At 40.8% G+C, this 22,415-nt stretch overlaps 2 protein-coding genes across 5 annotated transcripts in view; both read right to left on the bottom strand.

The window, feature by feature from the left end:
• Window positions 1–3,814: 3,814 nt before the first annotated feature.
• LOC134215134 (uncharacterized) lies at window positions 3,815–4,621 on the bottom strand (the record flags this gene model as incomplete). The annotated part of the gene is made up of 1 exon (XM_062694385.1): window positions 3,815–4,621. A coding segment is annotated over exon 1 (807 nt), but the record flags the coding sequence as incomplete, so codon positions are not given.
• Window positions 4,622–9,588: 4,967 nt separating this feature from the next.
• The window catches only part of LOC134210117 (probable beta-hexosaminidase fdl), a 158,001-nt gene continuing 145,174 nt past the window's right edge, over window positions 9,589–22,415 (bottom strand). For all 4 annotated transcript variants that reach the window (XM_062686139.1, XM_062686141.1, XM_062686142.1 and 1 more), the window contains 2 exons: window positions 21,584–22,386; window positions 9,589–11,339 (listed from right to left, as the gene is read on the bottom strand). In XM_062686139.1, the coding sequence (XP_062542123.1) occupies window positions 10,990–11,339; window positions 21,584–22,386 (1,153 nt within the window). In that variant the 3' untranslated portion in view covers window positions 9,589–10,989. The remainder of the gene's footprint in view (window positions 11,340–21,583; window positions 22,387–22,415) is intronic.

Here is a 22,415-nt window from a genome sequence, read left to right as displayed (position 1 = left end):
TCTTGAAAGGAGGCTTGAGCCTCTTGAAAGGAGGCTCTGAGCCTCTTGAAAGGAGGCTTCTGAGCCTCTTGAAAGGAGGCTCTGAGCCTCTTGAAAGGAGGCTCTGAGCCTCTTGAAAGGAGGCTTCTGAGCCTCTTGAAAGGAGGCTCTGAGCCTCTTGAAAGGAGGCTTCTGAGCCTCTTGAAAGGAGGCTTCTGAGCCTCTTGAAAGGAGGCTTCCTGAGCCTCTTGAAAGGAGGCCTGAGCCTCTTGAAAGGAGGCTCTGAGCCTCTTGAAAGGAGGCTTCCTGAGCCTCTTGAAAGGAGGCTTCTGAGCCTCTTGAAAGGAGGCTTCTGAGCCTCTTGAAAGGAGGCTTCTGAGCCTCTTGAAAGGAGGCCTGAGCCTCTTGAAAGGAGGCTTCCTAGCCTCTTGAAAGGAGGCTTCCTAGCCTCTTGAAAGAAGGCTTCCTAGCCTCTTGAAAGGAGGCTTACGAACCTCTTGAAAGGAGGCTTACGAACCTCTTGAAAGGAGGCTTCTGAGCCTCTCGAAAGGAGGCTTCCGAGGCTTCTGAGCCTCTTGAAAGGAGGCTTCTGAGCCTCTTGAAAGAAGGCTTCTGAGCCTCTTGAAAGGAGGCTTCTGAGCCTCTTGAAAGGAGGCTTCTGAGCCTCTTGAAAGGAGGCTTTCGAGGCCTCTTGAAAGGAGGCTTCTGAGCCTCTTGAAAGCAGGCTCTGAGCATCTTGAAAGCAGGCTTCCGAGCCTCTTGAAAGGAGGCTTCCGAGCCTCTTGAAAGGAAGCTTCCGAGCCTCTTGAAAGGTGGCTTCTGAGGCTAGGAAGTCTACCGTTGAAGTCTCCCTCGGAAGCCTCTTTTCAAAAAGCGTGGATGGCTCCTTTCAAAAAGCTCAGAGGCCTGTTTTCAAGAGGCTCGGAAGTCTAAATTCAAGAGGCTCGTAAACTTCCTTTCAAAAAGCTCGGACGTCTCCGAAAGTTCCCAAAGTGTTATACGTATGCTTATTGAACCGGATTGGATACATGCCGATGCTTGATGTATAAAATTAATTTGCATTCATAATAATTTCAGACTACTTTCTGGATTGCCTATATCCTGTTAGTTTTCATATATCTTATATAGAGTTATGCTTGTTTTCATTAAGAGTAAAGTATAGGCAAGATTGCGCGTGTGGTAAGAGTACGTTTTCAATTTTTTGCAGTGAAACTAGAATTTCCTGAATCGTCAACAATCACAATAGCCAGGCCAGACCAGGACACAAGAGACTCTCCGGCAATCCCAGGGTCGGCTAACTACTGGGTAATCAAGGGTTTTTCGCGGTAAACAAAAACTAACAACACAGAACTTTCACTTTCCTTGTATAATTTTATTTTTCCTATTTGTGGCGTGTGCGTGTTGTTCTGTGTAATCAAATTGTGTGTTAATTTGTTAAGTGTATGCTAATTCTATGGATCGTACCGGTACATACCGCTGCTGCTGTTGAAGACGGGGCCGAAATAGCCGCCACAGTGACACCAGTCCAACTGTGCGGCCAGAAATTTCGCCAGAATAGCGAGGCGAGCGGTGAACGGACAATCTTTGTCCGACGGGGCCAGCGGGCGTTGCTGGACGATGGTGGGCAGGCGTCTTCCCTCGTAGGCGCGATCGACCGGCCGTGGCTTAGCCACCTTGGACGGCCGAGAGGGGAAATCTCCTTTGCGGTTAGAGCCTACGGCCCGAGATATAGGTCCTCCTTTGAGGATCCACGGTCTTTTACGGTTAGGCGCGGAAGCCTGAAGGCTTCGCGGGCCGAGCCGTGTGCTGGACGGAAAGCAGTTCAAAAACGACGTAGGAAAAAGAGAGGTCCTGAACACTTTTCCCCCGGAGCTCACACTAGTTCTCACTAGAAAGGGGGGGGGGTTCACTTGGAATACTGCACTTCACTTCACAGCACACGGACGCCTGATTTACTAAGAGGCCGAGTTTGGGCAATGGCTACTCTTTTATATCAAATTCCTTCCATATTTTCCCGCTAATTTTTATTGCATTTTTCATCCAACATGACATTTGCGGAATCATGATGCCATGTTGGATATTTGATAGCATCCTCATGTCTTTACAGCGGTACCAAACCCTAACGCTTCTGTGGTAGTTCTGCTGGTATTACACGAGAAACGTGAAGGCTCCGACAAAACAACATGACAACAAAACAAAAATCAACAATTTGTAACCAAACGGTTACACTATCCACCACCCCGATGAAAAAAAAATGCGAAAGCACGAAGAGATTTTGCATTTTTTTTTTCAATTCACTCTCTCAAGTCATCTTCGGCCGTCATCGGTTCGTGGATGTAAAACAATTAAAAATTATTACAATATTTACAAAACAGCAATTTAAAATTTACTAAACTACTCTACTTATATCGCGCGATATCATAATTGAGCTTTACAACAAATTAAAAATATAAATAATAAATATAATAAAATAACAATAACGTACGTGCACCAATATATACAAATTAAAATACAAAAATGAAATAAATTAAAACATGCAAAATATACATAAAACAAATTAAAATCATTAAAATATCCCATATTATGGGTGGACAACATTATTTACAATATTTACATGTTGCGCATCAAAAAACAATTTTACAACCCTATTTACAATATATACACCACATTCGATCACATTCGATGTGCACGGCCGAACCCCCTGGCGGGATTGATTCGCCGGCGGGCAAACTGTCAGTGAGTGACAATTCGCCGAAACGTCATAAATCTGTCAATGCAATCTGACACAGCATATCCATTGTTTATTTATGTTTACGGTATGCTGTGCAGTGGAAAACATATAGTGAAGTGAAAAGTAATAAAATTAGCCTTTTCAGTGATATTCTTTTCGGTAAGTAGTACGTACGATTTATATAAACATATCGAAGACTAATCTTCGTATGTATTTGTGTTTTCTTTTAGGTGAATGACTTCATTCAACTAGGGTTGTTAAAGATTTGGCAACAATCTTTCCGATGAAAGATTGGCCAATAGCAAACCCATAACGGTCCCGGGACACCGTGATAGTCATCTTGACTCTGCAAGATGAAATCAGGTAAGTAAAGTGTACACAATAAAATCCATCATATAGTAATGATTGGAATATTTTTATTAGATTTGGCCAATCATCCAAGTTGGGCGATCCCCTTCCAACAGCTCCATACACACTTAGAATAAATCGCCGAATTCGGTAAAATTTTACCGAAATCTCAACAGCAGAACTGTTCGGTAAATAATTTAACTGATTTTCGGTGATTTTGACAGTTGAGCAATGGAAAAAATTACAAAAATTTGTAAAATAAATTACCGAACAGTTCTGCTGTTGAGATTTCGGTAAAATTTACCGAATACGGTGGAATGAGGTAAGTGTGTAGGTGGAGAAAGATGAGGGCAATTTAATTCACCCCTCGCCTCCTTCTCCGATCCTACCAGTGCTGGTATGGATCCCCGTAATAAATCAGGTAAGTGGGATCTTTTAATTGCATGCTAGCCATTTATAACGACTGATCGGAGTCTTTCATCCGTCGGTCAAACTACTTTAGGACTAGACTAACAGCTAATTGATTCTCATTACAACTAACACAACCGACTAACAATTCCATTGTCCTTGGGTGTTATAAAATGATTAAAATTGGTTTCTCTATTTATTTCCAGATGTTTATCCTTTCGGCGATGATTAGCACCAAGTGACTGGGGCAAATAGTGATCCCGCAAAGCACCGGAACTGGGCAATCTGCCATAGGTAAGGAACTGGAAAATAATGAGAAATAAAATTGTTGAATTTTTAGTTGGATTTGTTTTTCTTTTTATTGAAAGAAAATACCTTTTGGTGGGTTCCAGGTGTGCGTCCGGAACAAGGAATATTCGTTGAAAATGTAGGTTCCAAAATCGAAGTTATTTTCGTGCACAGTTCTTTGGCCATGGGTTCCGCTTGAAGTTTGTTGTTGGCCTTTTTCCGTCGGATCTTAAATGTCCGGGTTTGCTTTCGTAGGGATTCGGGGTTCGAAGATTGGGAATTTGAAGAATGGAAAGCACTACCAGGTAAGTCTCGGGGAAAATCGGATGAAGGAAGCATCGACTTACTGGTGAAATCGGGAGAAAAATATCCAGAAGAAAAGCGTGACACTGGGCTTCTTGTCGTTCCCTTATCGACCTGAAGATGGTCTTCCGAATTGGATTCGGACTCGCTGAAGGACATATTGTTTTCATCGGAATCGGAACTAGGAATTATCAATTCATAGTTTTCTTCTGGTTCCGACTCCGGTTCCCTGAATTCGCATGTCGCGCTAGGGGGTAAATAGCGAGAATTGGCATCGCTTGTGACGATGTCCATGTCACGCATAAATAAATAAATTATTCTTTTAATTTTTACGACATCCGCTGGCATCATTATCCCCGAAGTCCTCTGCTCCCGAATGGTATGCAGAGTCTCTTCGAGGTCCAGCTCTAACTCCTCTAGCGGGTAGTTAGGATGCGTCGAAAGTAACGGACAAGGAATCTCCAAAGATTCATCTAAGTCCGATTCGTCCGCATCATATGTCTGCGGCTGCCAATTTATTGCTGCATAATTGGTTTCAGCCTTTGCTCGTCGCTTGCGTGTCATTGTTTATGAGAATCTTTTGTGGTTAAGTGGGTGATAATAAAATGATAAAAACACAGTGACGAAACAAAACAAACGGATTAAAATAAATAGTACGCGTTCGTTGTCATGGTTGATTGGACATAAAACAGTAAAGCATAATTATGATATATGTAATGAATGTCAATAAACGGTTCACGAAACACAAAATTTGCCAACATCAACGAATTTTTGATCGGAAAAAACGACAATCGATCGCAAATGTGTCCGTGATGTGTTCAGGACCTCTTTTGAAGGCAAAAGCCTCGTACAAACAATTTTTTCACATCAAAGAATGAATAGTGATTAAAGGTGGATGTCATTCGTGAAAGCACGGATCCCTGCCACCTCCCGTCGGCAAAATCGTTAGATTTTTGTATACTACTACGGACCCTTGATTACCGTTCGCGGACTTTTGGCTGGGAGCCAATTGAAACTCCCCCTTTTACTAATCGACAACTAGCAATAGCCAGGCCAGACCAGGACACAAGAGACTCTCCGGCAATCCCAGGGTCGGCTAACTACTGGGTAATCAAGGGTTTTTCGCGGTAAACAAAAACTAACAACACAGAACTTTCACTTTCCTTGTATAATTTTATTTTTCCTATTTGTGGCGTGTGCGTGTTGTTCTGTGTAATCAAATTGTGTGTTAATTTGTTAAGTGTATCCTAATTCTATCGATCGTACCGGTACATACCGCTGCTGCTGTTGATGACGGGGCCGAAATAGCTGCCACAGTGACACCAGTCCAACTGTGCGGCCAGAAATTTCGCCAGAATAGCGAGGCGAGCGGTGAACGGACAATCTTTGTCCGACGGGGCCAGCGGGCGTTGCTGGACGATGGTGGGCAGGCGTCTTCCCTCGTAGGCGCGATCGACCGGCCGTGGCTTAGCCACCTTGGACGGCCGAGAGGGGAAATCTCCTTTGCGGTTAGAGCCTACGGCCCGAGATATAGGTCCTCCTTTGAGGATCCACGGTCTTTTACGGTTAGGCGCGGAAGCCTGAAGGCTTCGCGGGCCGAGCCGTGTGCTGGACGAAAAGCAGGTTGAAAAGAGACGTAGGAAAAGAGAGGTCCTGAACACTTTTTCCCCGGAGTTCACACTAGCTCCTGCTAGAAAAAGGGGGGGGGGGTTCACTTGATTTTCTGCACTTCACTTCCACTTCACAGCACACGGACGCCTGATATACTAAGAGGCCGAGTTTGGGCAATGGCTACTCTTTTATACCAAATTCCCTCCATATTTTCCCGCTAATTTTTATTGCATTTTTCATCCAACATGACATTTGCGGAATCATGATGCCATGTTGGATATTTGATAGCATCCTCATGTATTTACAGCGGTACCAAACCCTAACGCTTCTGTGGTAGTTCTGCTGGTATTACACGAGAAACGTGAAGGCTCCGACAAAACAACATGACAACAAAACAAAAATCAACAATTTGTAACCAAACGGTTACAGCAGTTTTAAAGAAAATATAAACTAGCAGCACTGCATCAATTTGATAGGTATTCTGACCAATTATTGTCATGTGTAATTAAATAAACGATTTGAATAAACAACGAGGGAGATAGGGGCTGTCCATAAACCACGTAGACTCTTGAGGGGGGGGGGAGGTGTTTCGAAAAAGTCTACGATAGTCTACGAAGGGGGACGGGGGGCTATACCAAAAGTCTACGTAGACTTTTTGATTTTATGTTTTTTAAAAGCGGTTTATACAGCAGCTTCGTGCGAGTTCACTTGTTTGATTTTTTTTAGGATGTTCCAGTTTTTTTTGCAAGACTTTACCGATATAATCTCTTGCATTTTCTTTAAAAATTTAATTAATTTCACTTTTCAAGTAAAAGTCTACGGCTTAAAACTATCATGGATTTCACAAGGAAATTCTCCAAAGTATTCTATAAAAACTTTCGACTTTTTTTTCAAATCTTCACTTGGATTTTACTGCAGATTCTACTAGAATTTCTTTTGATTTTCGGCAGAAACTTCTTTGCAAACTATGGATATTATGTCGTACTTCAACGGATTTTTTTTGGAATTTACAAAGGAAGCATTTTGGAATATCCAAGAAAAAGTCTTTGGAATGCCCAAAAGATATTCTTTGGAACTTGTAAAGGGAATTCTTCGGAATTTCCGCGAGAAATCCTTTAGAACAGCGGTTGTCAACCTTTTTCTTGAGAGGTACCCCTTCGAACTTTTGCATTAGTTGAGGTACCCCCTCTCGAAATTAGGCTTCCAATCCTCTTGAAAGAATAATTCTGAGCCCTTAGAAAGGAAGCTCCTTTCAGCTTTTGAACCCCTTTAAAGTAGGCTTCCGAGCCTCTTGAAGGCGGTTTTCGAGCCACTTCCTTTGCATCTTAAAAGGACGCTTCCAAGCCTCTTAAAAGAAGAATTCCGAGCCTCTTGAAAGGAGGCTTCCGAACCACTTGAAAGGAGACTTCCGAGCCTCTTGAAAGGAGGCTTCTGAGCCTCTTGAAAGGAGGCCTTTTGAAAGGAGGCAACCTAACCCCTTGAAAGGAGGCTTCTGAGCCTCTCTTAAAGAGGCTTCTGAGCCTCTTGAAAGGAGGCTTCCGAGCCTCTTGAAAGAAGTATTCCGAGCCTCTTGAAAGGAGGCTTCTGAGCCTGGAAGGCGGTTTTTGAGCCACTTAAAAAGAGTCTTTCTTTGCATCTTAAAAGAAGGCTTAGGAGCTTCTTGAAAGAAGGCTTCCGAACCACTTGAAAGTAGACTTCCGAGCCTCTTGAAAGGAGGCTTCCGAGCCTTTTAGAAGGAGGCTTTTGAGCCTCTTGAAAAGATGCTTTTGAGTCTCTTGAAAGGAGGCTTCCGAGCCTCTTGAAAGGAGCCTTCCGAGCCTGGAAGGCGGTTTTTGAGCCACTTAAAAAGAGTCTTCCTTTGCATCTTGAAAGGACGCTTCCAAGCCTCTTGAATGAAGAATTCCGAGCCTCTTGAAAGGAGGCTTCCGAGCCTCTTGAAAGGAGGCTTCCGAGCCTCTTAAAAGGAGGCTTCCGAACCTCTTGAAAAGAGGCTTCCGAGCCTCTTGAAAGGGGGCTTCCGAGCCTCTTAAAAAAACCTTACGAGCCTCTTAAAAATAGGCTACCGAGCCTCTTGAAAGGATCTTGAAAGGAGGCTACCACGTCTCTTGAAAGAAGGCTTCCGAGCCTCTTGAAAAAAAGCTTACGAGCCTCTTGAAAGGAGGCTTCTGAAGTGCCCAGGAGGCTTCCGGGCCTCTTGAAAGGAGGCCTTCAAGCTGCTTGGAAGAAGGCTTCCGAGATGCGTAGAAGGGTGCTTCTAGTCCTTTTGTAACGAAGCAACCGAGCACTTGTGAAAAAAAAAATCCTGATTAATCCACCTAGCGGTGATGGTGCCTTTCTCGTGCATTATAAAAATAGTACAATGAGAGAGTATTCTGCGTCGAATGCAACTTGTTGCGAGTAAATTGGTTAAGGATAAGTGCCTGAAAAATGAGTTTTTTTACTCATTTTTTTTTCTATAAAAAAAAGTGGTATTTTGGCCATAACTTCCGAGCTAATAGTCTGATCTGTCCAATTTTCAATAGGAAACAATGGTAGAGTATTCTGCGTCGAATGCAAATTGTTGCGAGTAAATTGGTTAAGGATAACTACCTGAAAAATGAGTGACATTTTTGAGAATTATTTGAATTCCCCACCAAAAACAGTTTGAGTTTCCACAAAAAAAAAATTTGCATTTTTTGTGCCTTTCTAATTTTCATGAAAATTTATTCGAATTTTTTACGAGAAGTTCACAAAAAGTTCAACTGAAAATTCTTAATAATTTCCACCGGCAATTATATTCAGAAAATATTTTTTGGAAGGCCCATAAGATTTATTTAAATTTCCTCAAGAAATTGCTCCAAATTTGCAACAGAAATTTAAAAATATCGTGGGAAACCATTCTAAATTTCCACGGGAAATATTTCGTAGTGTCCGTTTAAACTAAAAATTACCTCGGGAAATAATTCTAAATTTTCACGAAAATTACTCGGGTTTTTTAACGAGAATTTGGAATTTAGAAGAAAAATCTTGGGATTTCAACAGATGATTATCCAGCGGGATATTGCATGGAATTTTCAAGAAAAGCATCGGAATTATCACGGAGAGTTCTTTGGAGTATTTCAAGGTTATCAATTGGGAAATTTTACGAAATTTCCACGCAAAACTTATTGGAATGTAGACTTGACATTCTCGAAATTTTTCTAAATTCTGAAAATTCACGATTTTCACAATTTGACCCGGCGTTGAGAACTATAGGTCAGATGCGTGACAGATTTTATCAGTGGCGCGCCGATGCAAAAATGTCGGCGATGGTGGTGCACAGCACACCTCTAGGAGGAATTGAATTCAACAGTAATTAAATTAATTGGCTTTGAGATTTGATTTCAGGAGTTATGGACAGAGGATTAAATTTGATTTCGTTTCAATTTGATTTTTGTTTTATTGGATTTTGTTCAGTGTGATTTTGTTAAGTTTGAAATTCGAATTTTGTTGTAATGTTTGGAAATGGAATTGAATAGCCAATCACATATGATGTTTTGTAAAATTTGGTAAAGTCTACGTAGACATCATGGGGGGAGGAAGGGGTTTTGAAAAAGTCTACGAAAGTCAACTACGGGGGACGGGTTTGAAAAAGTGAAATTTCGGTCTACGTGGTTTGTGGACAGCCCCATATGAAGTTAGATAATTTTCGGGTAATTTTGCTAAAAATAATTTTGTTTCCGAAACTAGTACATATTGCATTACCATTAACTCCAAAATAAAATAAAAATGGCGACGTGTTTTAATTTTCCGGGTTTCCACATTATGAATACCTCAACAAGGTCAGATAATCGAAGAAACAGTTCTTGTTACGACTTTGTGATCAATAGCAGTATTATCGAAATCGATTATTGTGAGGAGGAGGCAGGAGGAGTTTTCTTTCTTTCATTAAATAAACTCAATTTCAAGGAAATCATCAATTTTTCTAATTCATCTAATGTACTTTCCTAACGCAGAGAGCATACCAAACAAACACAAAAATATTCTCGCTATATAATGCACATTGTTTATGTTAAACCTATAACTCGCACGCAAATTCAACAAAGTATAGCGCAGCTTATGCTCCGGGACGGTCCTGAAGACCAGGCAACAGGGAAACGATATTTTCTCCGATTCTGCTAAACCACAACGTAAATCCAGTCTTTTATTTCATGTCATGCATCAAGCAGCAGGAAAATAAATACGCTATGCACTCGTTCCTAGTAGGTAGTATTCATCTTACCAAGTTGGTTCCCAAATTTGGTTGGGAATAACGCAAACTAATGAAAATGATGGAAATAACACTTGTCAGGAAAGAATCACACGGTCACAGGAACGCAAACGATTGCTCAGTAAGTACTTCCGTGGCACTAATCATGCGAATACTCTGCACGGTATCATAATGCTGAAAATCGATAGAGGTTGTTAAATTAGTAATATCACACCGTTATTTACCAACAACTGATCTCAGGCAATGGCAGTGTTACAAGGGTTTAGAGAGTCCTATTGTTGGCAGGTTATTGCTCACTAGCCATGTACATCACGTAAAAAATCAAATTTCTTTATCACTCTTGTTATTTTGCATTATTGGCAAACAAAATTTACATTTATCTACTAGAAACTCATTTTTGTTCATTTAATTCTTTTTAAAGGCATGTTTTCAAATGGTACTCATTCAAATGGATGAACTGTACTTACTGTAATAACTTTTTTAAATACAAATGTACTCAACTTTATGATAGTTCATGTTTCTGTATTTTCATATAAAAAATGAACATTTCAATGATGTACATGACTAAACCTACAATAGTCCATTAAACATGCTCTCACATTTTTTTTCCGAATTGTAACACGCTGCTCCTATGAGTGAGTGTGTATGTGTAGATTTAAAAATATAATTTATTTTCTTAAAAAATATATGTCAACTATTTGCATGAACTACTCATTGTTTCAGTTTTTACTATATCCTGTTTTGAAATTTCTTATAAGTATACAACCATCAGTGTTTTTGTGTGTGTGTTTGTCGGTTCTTACTTTTGTCCTTACTTGTAGTGACCTTCATCCGTTTTAACCTCATCAGTTTTTTACTTCATCCCCTCCTCCTTGGGCTATGCTAAAATCTCGCTTGTGTTTGAAACCTTAATTAAGTGGTTTGTCCAGGTTAAGCGCGTTTCTATCCTACATGGTTGTACAAATATTTACAATCCTTACGAAAATCTAGCAACAACGACGACGACGATCGCTCGTCATTCTTCCTCGAGCGTGCACCGAAAGTGTACGCCGCGATCCCTGTGTGTTCTTTAGTAGAACGGGCTCATCGAATATCATACGCACTCGTCCTGATTCTGGGCGCAGTATTTCGGGAAGATCGGCTCCGCTCGGATGCCCAGCTCGAGCAGATGGTTGCGGAAGACGGACATCCGATTGAAGGTGTCCTTCGGCACGGATTCGCTGTAGATTTCCTCAACCGGGTCGGTCCACAGGCGTTCGGCGAGGGCTGCCGCTCGGGGCCACAGACGGGAATCAAGCGTAGATTCGTCCACCTGTTCGGTCCAGAGGCACGCTTCGCCACCGAGAATCTGACGCATTTGCAGCGAGGTTAGCTTCATCTCGTCCCACGGCCGGTGCTTGTAGACGGTTTGCCAGTTGCGATATGGCGAACAGGCGCCTTCAGCTGAAAAAAAAAGAAACATGAAATCACATTGGAACATAGACGAATTCGAACTGAAAAAACCCTGATTAATCTATCAAGCGTTAATAGTGCCTTTCGCGAGCATTTAAAAAAAGTATTTTGGTCATAACTCTGGACCTCATAGTCCAATATAGTCCATTTTCAATAGGACCATGGGACTGGATTTTCTCACCGAATGCAACCCGTCGCGAGCAAATTGATTGAGGCGAGTACGAGGCGTTTTATCAAACCTTGTCGGTGGGGACTACTTCTCAGATTCTGCTTTAGTGGACTTTTATCAGATTCCGATAAGCTTATTTATGGCTTGTAATGGGTGTCCTTCAAAAAGGAAGAATGATCGAAAGCAGAATGAACGAAAGGTGGAACGAAATAAGAGATAGAAACACGAAAGGCGGAATCACAAAAGGCAGAATTTCATGAGACTATTTAAAAAAAAAATCGAGCTACCGTGCGTGACAGACATTAGTCTTGTACTAACTGGGTCCAGGTTGTTTCCTCGTGATACATTGTTTTACCTCGACTAAAAAGCGGAACTCATCAGCTACGCCATTAAGTATCCGTGAATAAGTTTTCCCGTGTTTTCTTCAAAAAATCATACAGTTGAGCTTCATCGGTAACCCTCCCGCCACGTTTAGATTGTTCAGAGCAATCAAACAGTCAAAGACTCCGAATCAATCGTTGGCTCAGGACCACCTGCACAGCCCAACTTAAGAAGACCAACACATACGCCGCGAGCGTGGCACTATGGGGAAAAGGGTGGCCATTAATCGGAAAATTTACTATCCCCAATTTGTCTAATTTATATATCATATGCTAAATGAGAGAATCGGAAAATATTGAAGCGCTGTGTTTATTCAGTCAAAAGATATGGGCTGGTGAAGTGAAAAAAGCTAATAAAAATAAAAAAAACATTACTTACTTTGATTTGTATGTTATGAAGTCATTTTTTCTCCAAATATAAGGTTTTATATACCATTTCAAAGCTTAAAACTTTAGATTTCTGATAGATTGGTTTGTTTTGCACGCGAAGATTAATATCAAAAAGTTGTAGAAGAAAAACTTTAATTATCATAATTCTTTGCTATAAAATGGTCCCGCAAACCTAATGTCCCCAAATGTCCCCTGATCTGTAAATGGGGGATTGAAATATAACCCTAGTACCACCTTCTAGTGAGTGATTTGCTTGCGCATATTTGCGCGTTTACGAGAACGCTGCAATCAAAGTTTTCTTGAAAATTGTGGTTTTTATTCTCTATACCTCGTTATGATTAGAAAATGAACAACATTATTACTAGAAATATTGTTGTTTGCTATTTTATGCATGCTGTATTGAAAAAAAAAACCGAAATTGAAAAAAAAATTGTTTTTTCGCCGGTGACATTTTTGGAAGGGTTAACGATGGCCCTTAAAGGGTTAAAAAAAGGTTCTTAAATATTTAAATATTCCTGCACATAAAATATGTTGCATAGAAACAGTTTCCATTGAAAAAATATTTTTGGCCACCCATTTGTATGAGAATTCCCCATTGTGCGTGGTCCCGTTTGTGCCACGTGCTATAATCTGGTGCATTTGAGGCAATCGCAGACAGCTAAGTTCAATCAAAGTTATTTGCCTATTTTCCGAGTATTGACCACCCGAGACAGCAATGTTTGAAAACTCGATGTGCATATTTATTTATATTATTATTTTTTGTTTATTATTAATACTCAACTAACAATAACATGTCTAAATGAATAAAACATATACAAATTTGTTACGGCCACATTGATGATTGATCGAATTAGTTCGTGTAGTGCACAATTGAAAGTCTATGGTTCTAGACGCAAAAATGAACGTTGGCGAAGGAGAAATAGGAAAAAACAAGTTGACAAGTGGGTTGACAATATTCAAAATTGTATGTGACATGTGGGTCGTTAGAGTCATATAAAAGTAGGAATCCAATAAGTAAAATATTCTGTGTCAACACGTGGGCTGACAATGGATCAATCAAGGTAACTCATTTTGCACTCACCGCATCAAAACAATGGCGACACTGTATACGCATATTTTTATTCGTGTGTGTTTGACAGAACATGTCTACGGTGGCGCGATCTGTTCATTTCATAGCGGCAGTTTTTGCTTATTGATTGGTCCATTACAATTAGGATCCTAATACGAAAGTTCAACTTTGTGCTTAATCATCCGGAGAGAAACCAATGCGGACTTCATTTTCATTTAAATGTGTAGTGCTTGTTTCAATTTTAAATATTGATAATATCATCTCAAAGTTGGCTGGAGCAGGGGTTTCCAGAAGAAACTTCCAGACTAGAGGAATTTAAGTTGCCTTACATAAACGGCCTTCCGTCAATATCAAGCAAGAAGTCGGTAGCTGGGGAATCACACGCAAGAGAAGTACACGGAACCGCGAAACAACTCACTTGACGGTTCCTTTCACTCAAATCCGACCTTGCGTGGAAGAAGCCAAAAATAAGTAAAATGCGAAAAAATTCGGTGAGTACTTTGCCTTTACTCCCGTGTTGAATTTTCACCCACTATGAAGTTTCACCAACTCAAATTTATGTTATTTTCACTCACTCGAGACTATGGTGAAAACAACTCAAATTTGGCTTCTTCCACGGAACAGCACACGTTGCACGGATAAAAAGGAAAAAGCTAGTTAGCTTACTGTTTATTCTTTCTGAAGCTTTTTCAAATTTTATTTGTTACTGGCATTTTTATTAAATTTACCTTAGCTTGCTTTTTAAGCATTGCAATGATTTTCTGAAAAATAAACTTTTGAATGCTTAACAAGATCTCATTGTTACTCTTGAGACTTGAGAAAAATATTTATTATTTTTTCGTCGTTCAGCAAGGTAAGTCGAAACGAAGCAACATTTCTTAAGATTTTTCCAGCGGATTATCTTCCTACGCCAGTTCACTCCGGCTCGACTCATGCACAATCAGCGGTAAGAATCATATATATAATAGCCCTGTTTGTCTGTCCGGTGACTAGCCAACCAGACGCAGCACGCGGGGAAATTCTCACAAAAAATAAAATATTTGACACTTCAATTCTTTTTTACTATCAGTTGCAGAAAACAAAACCAGTGACAACCTTAGACAACCAGACACAACATTTGATGAAAAAAATCTCAGACAACACACGTTGTTTTTTTTTTAATGCAGAAAAGAATCTACTACTCTTAAAAATTGAAAAAAAAAAACTTGCCACGGGCGCTATTGCGTCCACAAATAAACTAGTCCGGAAATATTCATTATTAAGAGTTGTTCCAGAGTGCCACCGAAACGACGAAGCAATCCACAAGGGAAACCATATAAGTTTTCTCAAGCCGAAAAAGACGGCACATCTGTAGAAACCTGAGTCCCAGGTAGAAACTAGACGCATATTTTGTGCGGATTTTGTCGGGATATTCCGACTAGAGAATTTTTTTCGGCGCTTGGCCATCTCACAAATCACAATCAGTTTTCCTATATGACACCCAAGCAAACTTGCAATCAGGTACGCAAGTTAAAACTAGTCCGTTATGCTAAAAGTCATGCCGAAATTATCCTCGTTCTTAATTACTTAATTATTCTCTTCAAAGTAACTCGCTTTTTGCATCTGGTCTTTTACATTTTATCCCGCTTGATTGTTGTTTTTATTTCTTTCTTGGAACAACAAACGTCTGTCAAAAAAGAAGCCTCGCATATATTAAAAAGGGAATAAGCATTCCAAAGGATTAAATGCAAATTAAGCATCGGAAAGCTTACCCTAAAAATATTCATTAGAATGAGTGGATAGACTGAATATGGTTTTAGATTAAAGTTTAATCTATTTAGAATATTTATTTTTATCCGTGTGGGTCGATACAGCTCTCTTTGTTTATAATAACATTCATGAGAGGGAGTGAGAAAACTACCTAATATTAAGTTAAAAATTTGAACTTCGTACTCAAAGTTGAGTTCTTTAAACTTTTTTTTTAGGTTCTTTATTTTTTCTGTGTAGACAACAGGGATAGTTTAAAGTACTCAAACTTTTGAATGAGAGCTAGAGATGGGCGATTATTAAACAATGTCTTAAATTTGTTTTACAAATCCACAGCTGATAATCGCACAAGGAATCCGTTGAATGTTGTTCGAGATCAGGCTTATAAATATTCGGCAGCACTGGATGAAGGTGATGTTTTTTTTATTTCATTTTTTTATTTTCTTCCTTCCTTGAAATCGATCTCACGTTCCCGAAAATGGAAAGAAAATGTCACCTTCATCCAGTGCTGCTGAATATTTACAAGCCTGATCTCGAACAACATTCAACGGATTCCTTGAATCTTCACCTGTCTCTTCTTCGGTTGGGGCATGAGTCAAGCCATCAAACATATCTGCTTGACCACTTTCAGACGACTCAACTGGAATTCTTTTAAGATGACTCGAGTTCCGCTTGTACTTCTTACCAGTTTCACTGTTGTGAACAAGTGACCCGCGGACCCTGCTTTGCAACGACCCACATTATCGTAGGGTCAAAAGTAGGGGTCAGTTTGTTTCCACGAAGAACATTCTTCAGTAACACTCTGTCTCCTATTTGAACACTGGAAGGTTTGGCTTTACGACGTCTATCTTCATTTTCTTTTCCTTTATCTTTTAGCTGTTGATCTCGATCTCGGAAGTCTGCAGTAGGAATAGCCGTATCAATATCAGATAAACATGGCAATTTTGTACGAATATTCTGTCCGAACATAAGTTCACTGGTAGTTTTTCCAGTTGTACAGTGAGGCGTTGAGTAACACATTTGGAGATATACAAGCAAATCTTTCCTCCAATTTTGCTCAAGTGCCTGGCTTATCTTCAATCTTTTGACCAAAGGTCGATTTTGGCGTTCAACCAACCCGTTCTCTTGGAGCCAATAGGGAGTTGTTTTGTTCAACACGATCCCACGACGTACACAATACTCTTCAAACTCTGCGCTCACAAACTGTCTTCTATTATCCAATGTTATGGTTCGTGGGTATCCAAGCCTTACAAAAATTTTCTCCAATCGCTGAGCCGTCTCTGATGCTGTTATCTTCTGCATAATCTCAACATCTTTATATCTGCTGTAATAATCAATTATGACTAACAAATAATCTCCTGAAGGCAAGGGTCCAAGGAAGTCTATTGTAATGTCTATCCATGCGGTATCAGGTAATTTTCTTCTTGTCATAGGTTCCGGAAGACTGACCAGCCTGCATCCTTCACAAACTTCTACCGAGCGATTTATCATATCGTCCATTCCGGGCCACCAACAAGAATGTCTCAAACGCTGTTGCATTTTTGTGCGGTCCTGGATGTCCCTCGTGAGCTAGTTGCACCATACGTTGTCGTAGACTTCCTGGTATAACCAGCCTCGAACCTCTTACTATTAGACTTCCCACCTTACCAAGCTCGTTTCTAAATGGATGATAAGGTTTGATTGATTCGGAAGAATAGTTCCAAACTCCCCGATCTAAACATTCACGTATTGCTTTCAGCTCGGTATCATCAACAGAAGCCGTTTCTAACTCGTCTACATCAATCGCCGTGAATTCAATAACATTACGAATGTAAACTTCGCATTCAGGGTCGAAATCTTCCATCTCTCCATTGCTTGGTAGACGAGATAGCGGATCCGCTATATTGGATTTTCCTTTCCGATAGACAACATCATATGAAAATGCTTGCAGGCGTAATACTCAACGTTCAATTCGAAGGCAAGGAGTTGAGTTTGCAGAAAATATAGCCTCCAGCGGTTTGTGGTCCGTTTCCAATTCAAAACGAATTCCTAGCAGATATATTTGGAATTTTTCTACTGCCCATAGGGATTGAATCACAAAGAGAATGAGTAAGTCTCTCACTTTTCATCTCTTGCTACATATACGATATGTAGCATCCCGCGAGAGAATTTTTTTCGCAAGTTGTCATGATAGAGAACTGATTCGGGAGGCTATACCCCATGATAAATTTCTTTTAAAAAGCTCGGGAAGCACTGGCTCTGATGATGCATTTCAACTTGTTCTACACAGCTGTGCAGTAACCAACATGAGCGAAAACACAGCGAGAATCACAATTTTTCTGTAGGGGCTGCTATCCGATTCTGTTTTTTCGCACTTGTATACAAGTTTGATAAATTTGTTATCATGGCTTGTTATGATTCGGAACAGTTTTTGCCTCTATTTTATCGTTGTTCGCTATCTATTGAGAGCGATTTCTGCAAACTCTGACTGCCCAAACTAGAGCTAACGCTTCTTTTTCTGTGTGAGCATACCTACGTTCAGTTTCCGATAAACTTTTACTTGCATAGGACACAACTCTTGGACTTCCTTCATAGAACTGAAGAAGAACTGCCCCAAACCAAGCCCCACAGGTGACGCATCAGCAACAACCCTTGTCTTAAGATTACGATCAAAACGAGATAAATTTTTCACAATTCCGATTAAAGATACCAGTTAGTCAAAGGCTTCTTGTTCTTCGTGCTCCCATTTGAAAATCGATTGGGCTTTAGTGAGTTCGCGAAGTGGAAATGATACAGTTGCTAAGTCTGGAATGAACGCACCAACGTAATTCACGAGGCCAAAAAAACTCCGTACTTCTTCAGACGTTTTTGGAGATCGGAAGAATTGTATGGCTTCAATTTTATTCTGTGACGGAATCATACCATAAGAACCAAAGCGGTGACCCAAAAAGTCAACTTCTGATAATTTAAATTGGCATTTCGCTTGATTCTACAGAATGTCATATTCGCGTAGTTTATTCAAAACTTTCTTGAGTGCCTCGTCATGTTCTTGTTCTGTGCGTCCAGCGACGATAATATAATCAATGAAATTTACGCGATGATCACAATTGGAAAGGATCTGCTCCAGAATCTTTTGAAAAATCTTTGGAGCACACGATATTCCAAACATCAAGCGTTTGTAACGGAATAAACCTATAACAATAAAGACATTGTTAAATACTTGCATTTATATTTTGTGTTAGATTCTTTATTTATTCCTTTCCTTATGAACTCATAAACTGGTTCTAATACTAACCTTTGTGTGTAATAAATGTGGTAAGCGGCTTGCTTCCATCTTCTTACTTCAATAGGTGAAAGGCATCTTTAATGTCCAATCTTGAAAAATAAGCTGCCCCATTGAGCTTTCACCTGATGTCATCAATGGTCGGAAGAGGATGCGTCTTGCGTAAAATAGCCTTATTTACTTGACGCATGTCAATACACAATCGGATATCACCACTATCCTTTACTACGACAACTATCGGCGATACCCATCGACTTGGTTCGAAGACAGGTTGAATGATATCGTTGACGAGCAACTCCTCAAGCTTTTTCTCCACCGCTTCAATGTTGCGAATGGCAATCCTCTCAATCTCTGTGATACAGGTTCAATTGATCGATCAACTGGTATGTGTATTCGTACTCCACGGAAACTCGGAAATGGTCTTAAAACCTCGACATTTCGAATCAACTGTGACTGACTTGGTAATCCAACAATCATCTCGCCAAGCTGTTTAGCTGTAGTCTTCCCTAACAATGGCTGAGGACCTCCTTGGATAACATCAGAATCGAGCAACGTTGCACGGAGTATTGATATTATCCGCTATTTCAATTTCAGCATCAAACATAGTAATAACCACAAGATTTTCAAGCTGCGCATACGCTCTAAAACTTTTATCGGAAATTCGAGAGTCAAAAAGTACTTTTACTCCATTTTGACACATAACTTCGCAGGTCTTGTCGTCGATAATAATCGATTGAACTCCAGAATCAATCTGGATTTCGATTAATATGCCTCCTACTTTTACCCATATCATGTCGTCCACATCGCTCGAAGACGATACCATTTCAATCAGTTGAGAATTTCTTGCAGCTAATGCGATAGTATCATCGATTGCATTGACACGCTTCACAAATTTCCTCTGTGGCCCATGAGACGGCGCATCATAATTTTTGTAAGAACCTCCGAAAGATCTCTTGCCTAGTGCCTTAGAGTTGGAAGCAATTTCATTGCCACTTCGAGTGCGACAAACAGCACGAAAATGCCCACGCTTTCCACAGAATGAGCATGTTTTATTCTTTGCTGGACATGGTTCTTCAATCGGATGTGACCGTCCACAATATTTGCAGTACATTTTCACACGATGTAGTCCTTCAGCATTGGAACTTCTTGGTTGCAAAACACTCTGCCCACGAAATACTAACTAACTAACAATGTGCTCTGAGAAGTTCAACGATTTTCGATCCGTTGAGGCTTTTATCTCCCTCATAGTCAACGGGAAATTGTTGGTGCAGGACATTTGGTTGGAGAAAATAAAGTGGAATGAAAAACTGCCAGAAGAGATTGCGACACCTTGGCAATGGTTTTTCCTACAGCTATCTGGTGTGTCCGGCATAATAATAGACCGTAGGGTGATAGCTGTTCACTGTTATACAGTCGAATCTCTACATCTCGATGTTCTACATCTTGATATCTCTCCCTATGTGGAAGGTTTGCATGGTCCCTTCAATCTACATACATTTTTGCTTTCTACATCTCGATAACCTCTCTATCTCGAAGTGTTCTAGTCATATTCTGTTCAAAATTTTCTTTTCCTATGTCGATATATGCAAAATTCTAGGCTACTAGACCACCTCGGAACAATAACAAACACATCGAAAACAAGGAATGATATTTGTTATGTTGTCGTTTTTCATAGCAACGAGCTTTTTTCGATCTAGTACCCATTTCAGATTTTCTCTCATTCCTTGATCACTTCTTATCTCGATGGCCTCTTCAATATCGAGATGTGGAGAGGTGACTGTTAACAGTGTTCAGTCGAACTACATGAATTTGCTGATACAGCGAAAAGGGCTTACGAAGCTGTAATGTACCTGAAAACCAGCAACGATAATCAATCTCATGTTCAACTGCTATGCTTAAAGTCAAGGATTGCCACTTCGATCGAGAAATCTAAAAAGGAATATAATACAGCTCATCAAAACATCTGTGGCAAGAAATTAAATGTCTGGAAACTAGAAAGCGTGTTATGAAACATAGTGCATTGCTCCGTTTTTTGGATGAAAACGGAGTAATGCGACTGGGTGGAAGACTTCAAGCTGCAGCTATCAGCTATGATCAACAGCACCCAGCCATACTGCCTCCGAAATGCCATATTTCCTTGTTGATTGCTAGAGAATACCACCAGAAGTATTACCATGCTGGAGCGCAGAATATCAGATGCGTTTACGATTCTGGCCAGTCCACGGCAAAAGTGTGGTTCGCAAGATTGTTCATCGAAGCATTACCTGTTTCAAGAACAACCCTAAAACTCTTCAACAGGTAATGGGACATCTTCCCACTGAACGGCTGAATCCTGCTAGGCCATTCCAGTATTGCGGGGTCGATTTTGGTGGTCCATTCATTACAAGGAAAATTTGATACGTACCAATAAAACATTGACGGTCCATGCTGCATTGTTCATTTGCTTTGCAACCCGAGCTGTTCATCTTGAACTTGTAATTGGATTATTTAATGCGTCGTTCATAGTGGCTATGAGGAGGTTTCGCTGCAAAACTTTTGCAGTCAACGCGGAGTATGTATAGTACAATATGCAACTAATTTTGTGGGAGCAAAAAATGAGCTGAAGACAGTCTTTCGCTTTCCAAATAGAACCGGAAATCAACAAGTTTTGCATCTCAGAAGGTCTACATTGGCAGTTTATTCTACCACGATCGCCAAATTTCGGTGGTATATGAGAGACCAGGCCAGTCTCGTCAACAATGACTTTCATTCACATCTGTACGCATAGTTTGCAGACACCCTGTACAAAGCAGTCGGATTTCAAATCATGAGACGATTAGTCCTCGAGTTATACCAGGTGTTCGTTGAGTTTATACAACTACAGACTACAGTGGGCTGGACATGTTGTTCGTTTGTCGGAAGAGCATCAAGCAAAAGATAATTTTCAGTAGAACCCGGAAGAGACCGTATGCTTCGTGGAAGGTCGCGTACACGATGGCTTTTTGTAGTTGGTTCAGGACGACTGGAAACGATTGATCCAAGATCGATACTGCCCTGGGGTTGAAAAAATTTTTTTATCCAAAGATAACATCAGAACGTCGGCTCAGGAGGCACGTTCCCCTCAATTTGGGAGATTTGTGCCATCTCAGAATTAGACACCCTACGCCTTTACTCGCAAGGCTAACTGAAACCTTATAACTATATAACATTCCATAAACCTATCAATCAAGAAACACTTACCCGTCGACCGCCAACTACCGAAACCGCAATCCAGGTACCATGCGTCCACGTGCGAAATAACCAAATTGAATCCGGCACTTATCAGCTGATAGTTCTCCTGCCACTTGCTTCCGCCCCACACTTGCACCGCAAAGGAACTCTTGGAAAGGCACGGATAGTTTGTCAAACCACTGGACCACACGGCCACCATTTTGGGGGCCACCCCTTTGTTGGCAATCTGCAGCCGGTGGTACGCCTGTTGCATGAAGTCACACCACAGCGTACGCATGTCCGACTCGTTGAAATGCTGCTGCCAGCATTCCAGATTGACTTCGTCGCCCCCGAGATGGAAGTAGTCCAGTGGACCCGTCAGTTCCAGCAGTTCCTCGTACAGTTTCTGCAGGATCAGGTAAGTGTTGTTGTTTTTGGGATTGAGCTGGCCGCAGGGAGGTTCTCCGCAGTAGTAACTCCACGGTTGTTGATTAATGCACAGGCTCAAATCACCGAGGTTGTGCTTCGGACCCCAATCCCAGCCGTTACCGGCGTGTGCAGGTGCATCAATTTCCGGAATAACCTGGATACCTCGCACCTTTGCAAATTCTACAATTTCTCGAACATCTTCCGCCGTGTAAATTTCCCGATCCGAATATGCTCCATACTGTGCCAACTGCGGATAATGCTTTGACACCAACGGGAAGCTCTGCGAATCCGTAATGTGCCAATGGAAGCGGTTCAGTTTGGAGTGAGACATTCCTACCATCATTCGTTTTATCGAGTCTACGGAGAAATAGTGTCTCGATGTATCTAACATAAGGCCACGGAAACTGCAAATGGGAAAAGCAACAGTGTGTCA

The sequence above is a fragment of the Armigeres subalbatus genome, chromosome 2, assembly GCF_024139115.2.
Source record: "Armigeres subalbatus isolate Guangzhou_Male chromosome 2, GZ_Asu_2, whole genome shotgun sequence".
Classification (NCBI taxonomy): Eukaryota; Metazoa; Arthropoda; class Insecta; order Diptera; family Culicidae; genus Armigeres; species Armigeres subalbatus.
The sequence above is the reverse complement of the archived record's forward strand: the minus strand, read 5'-3'. Positions and strand labels throughout refer to the sequence as shown.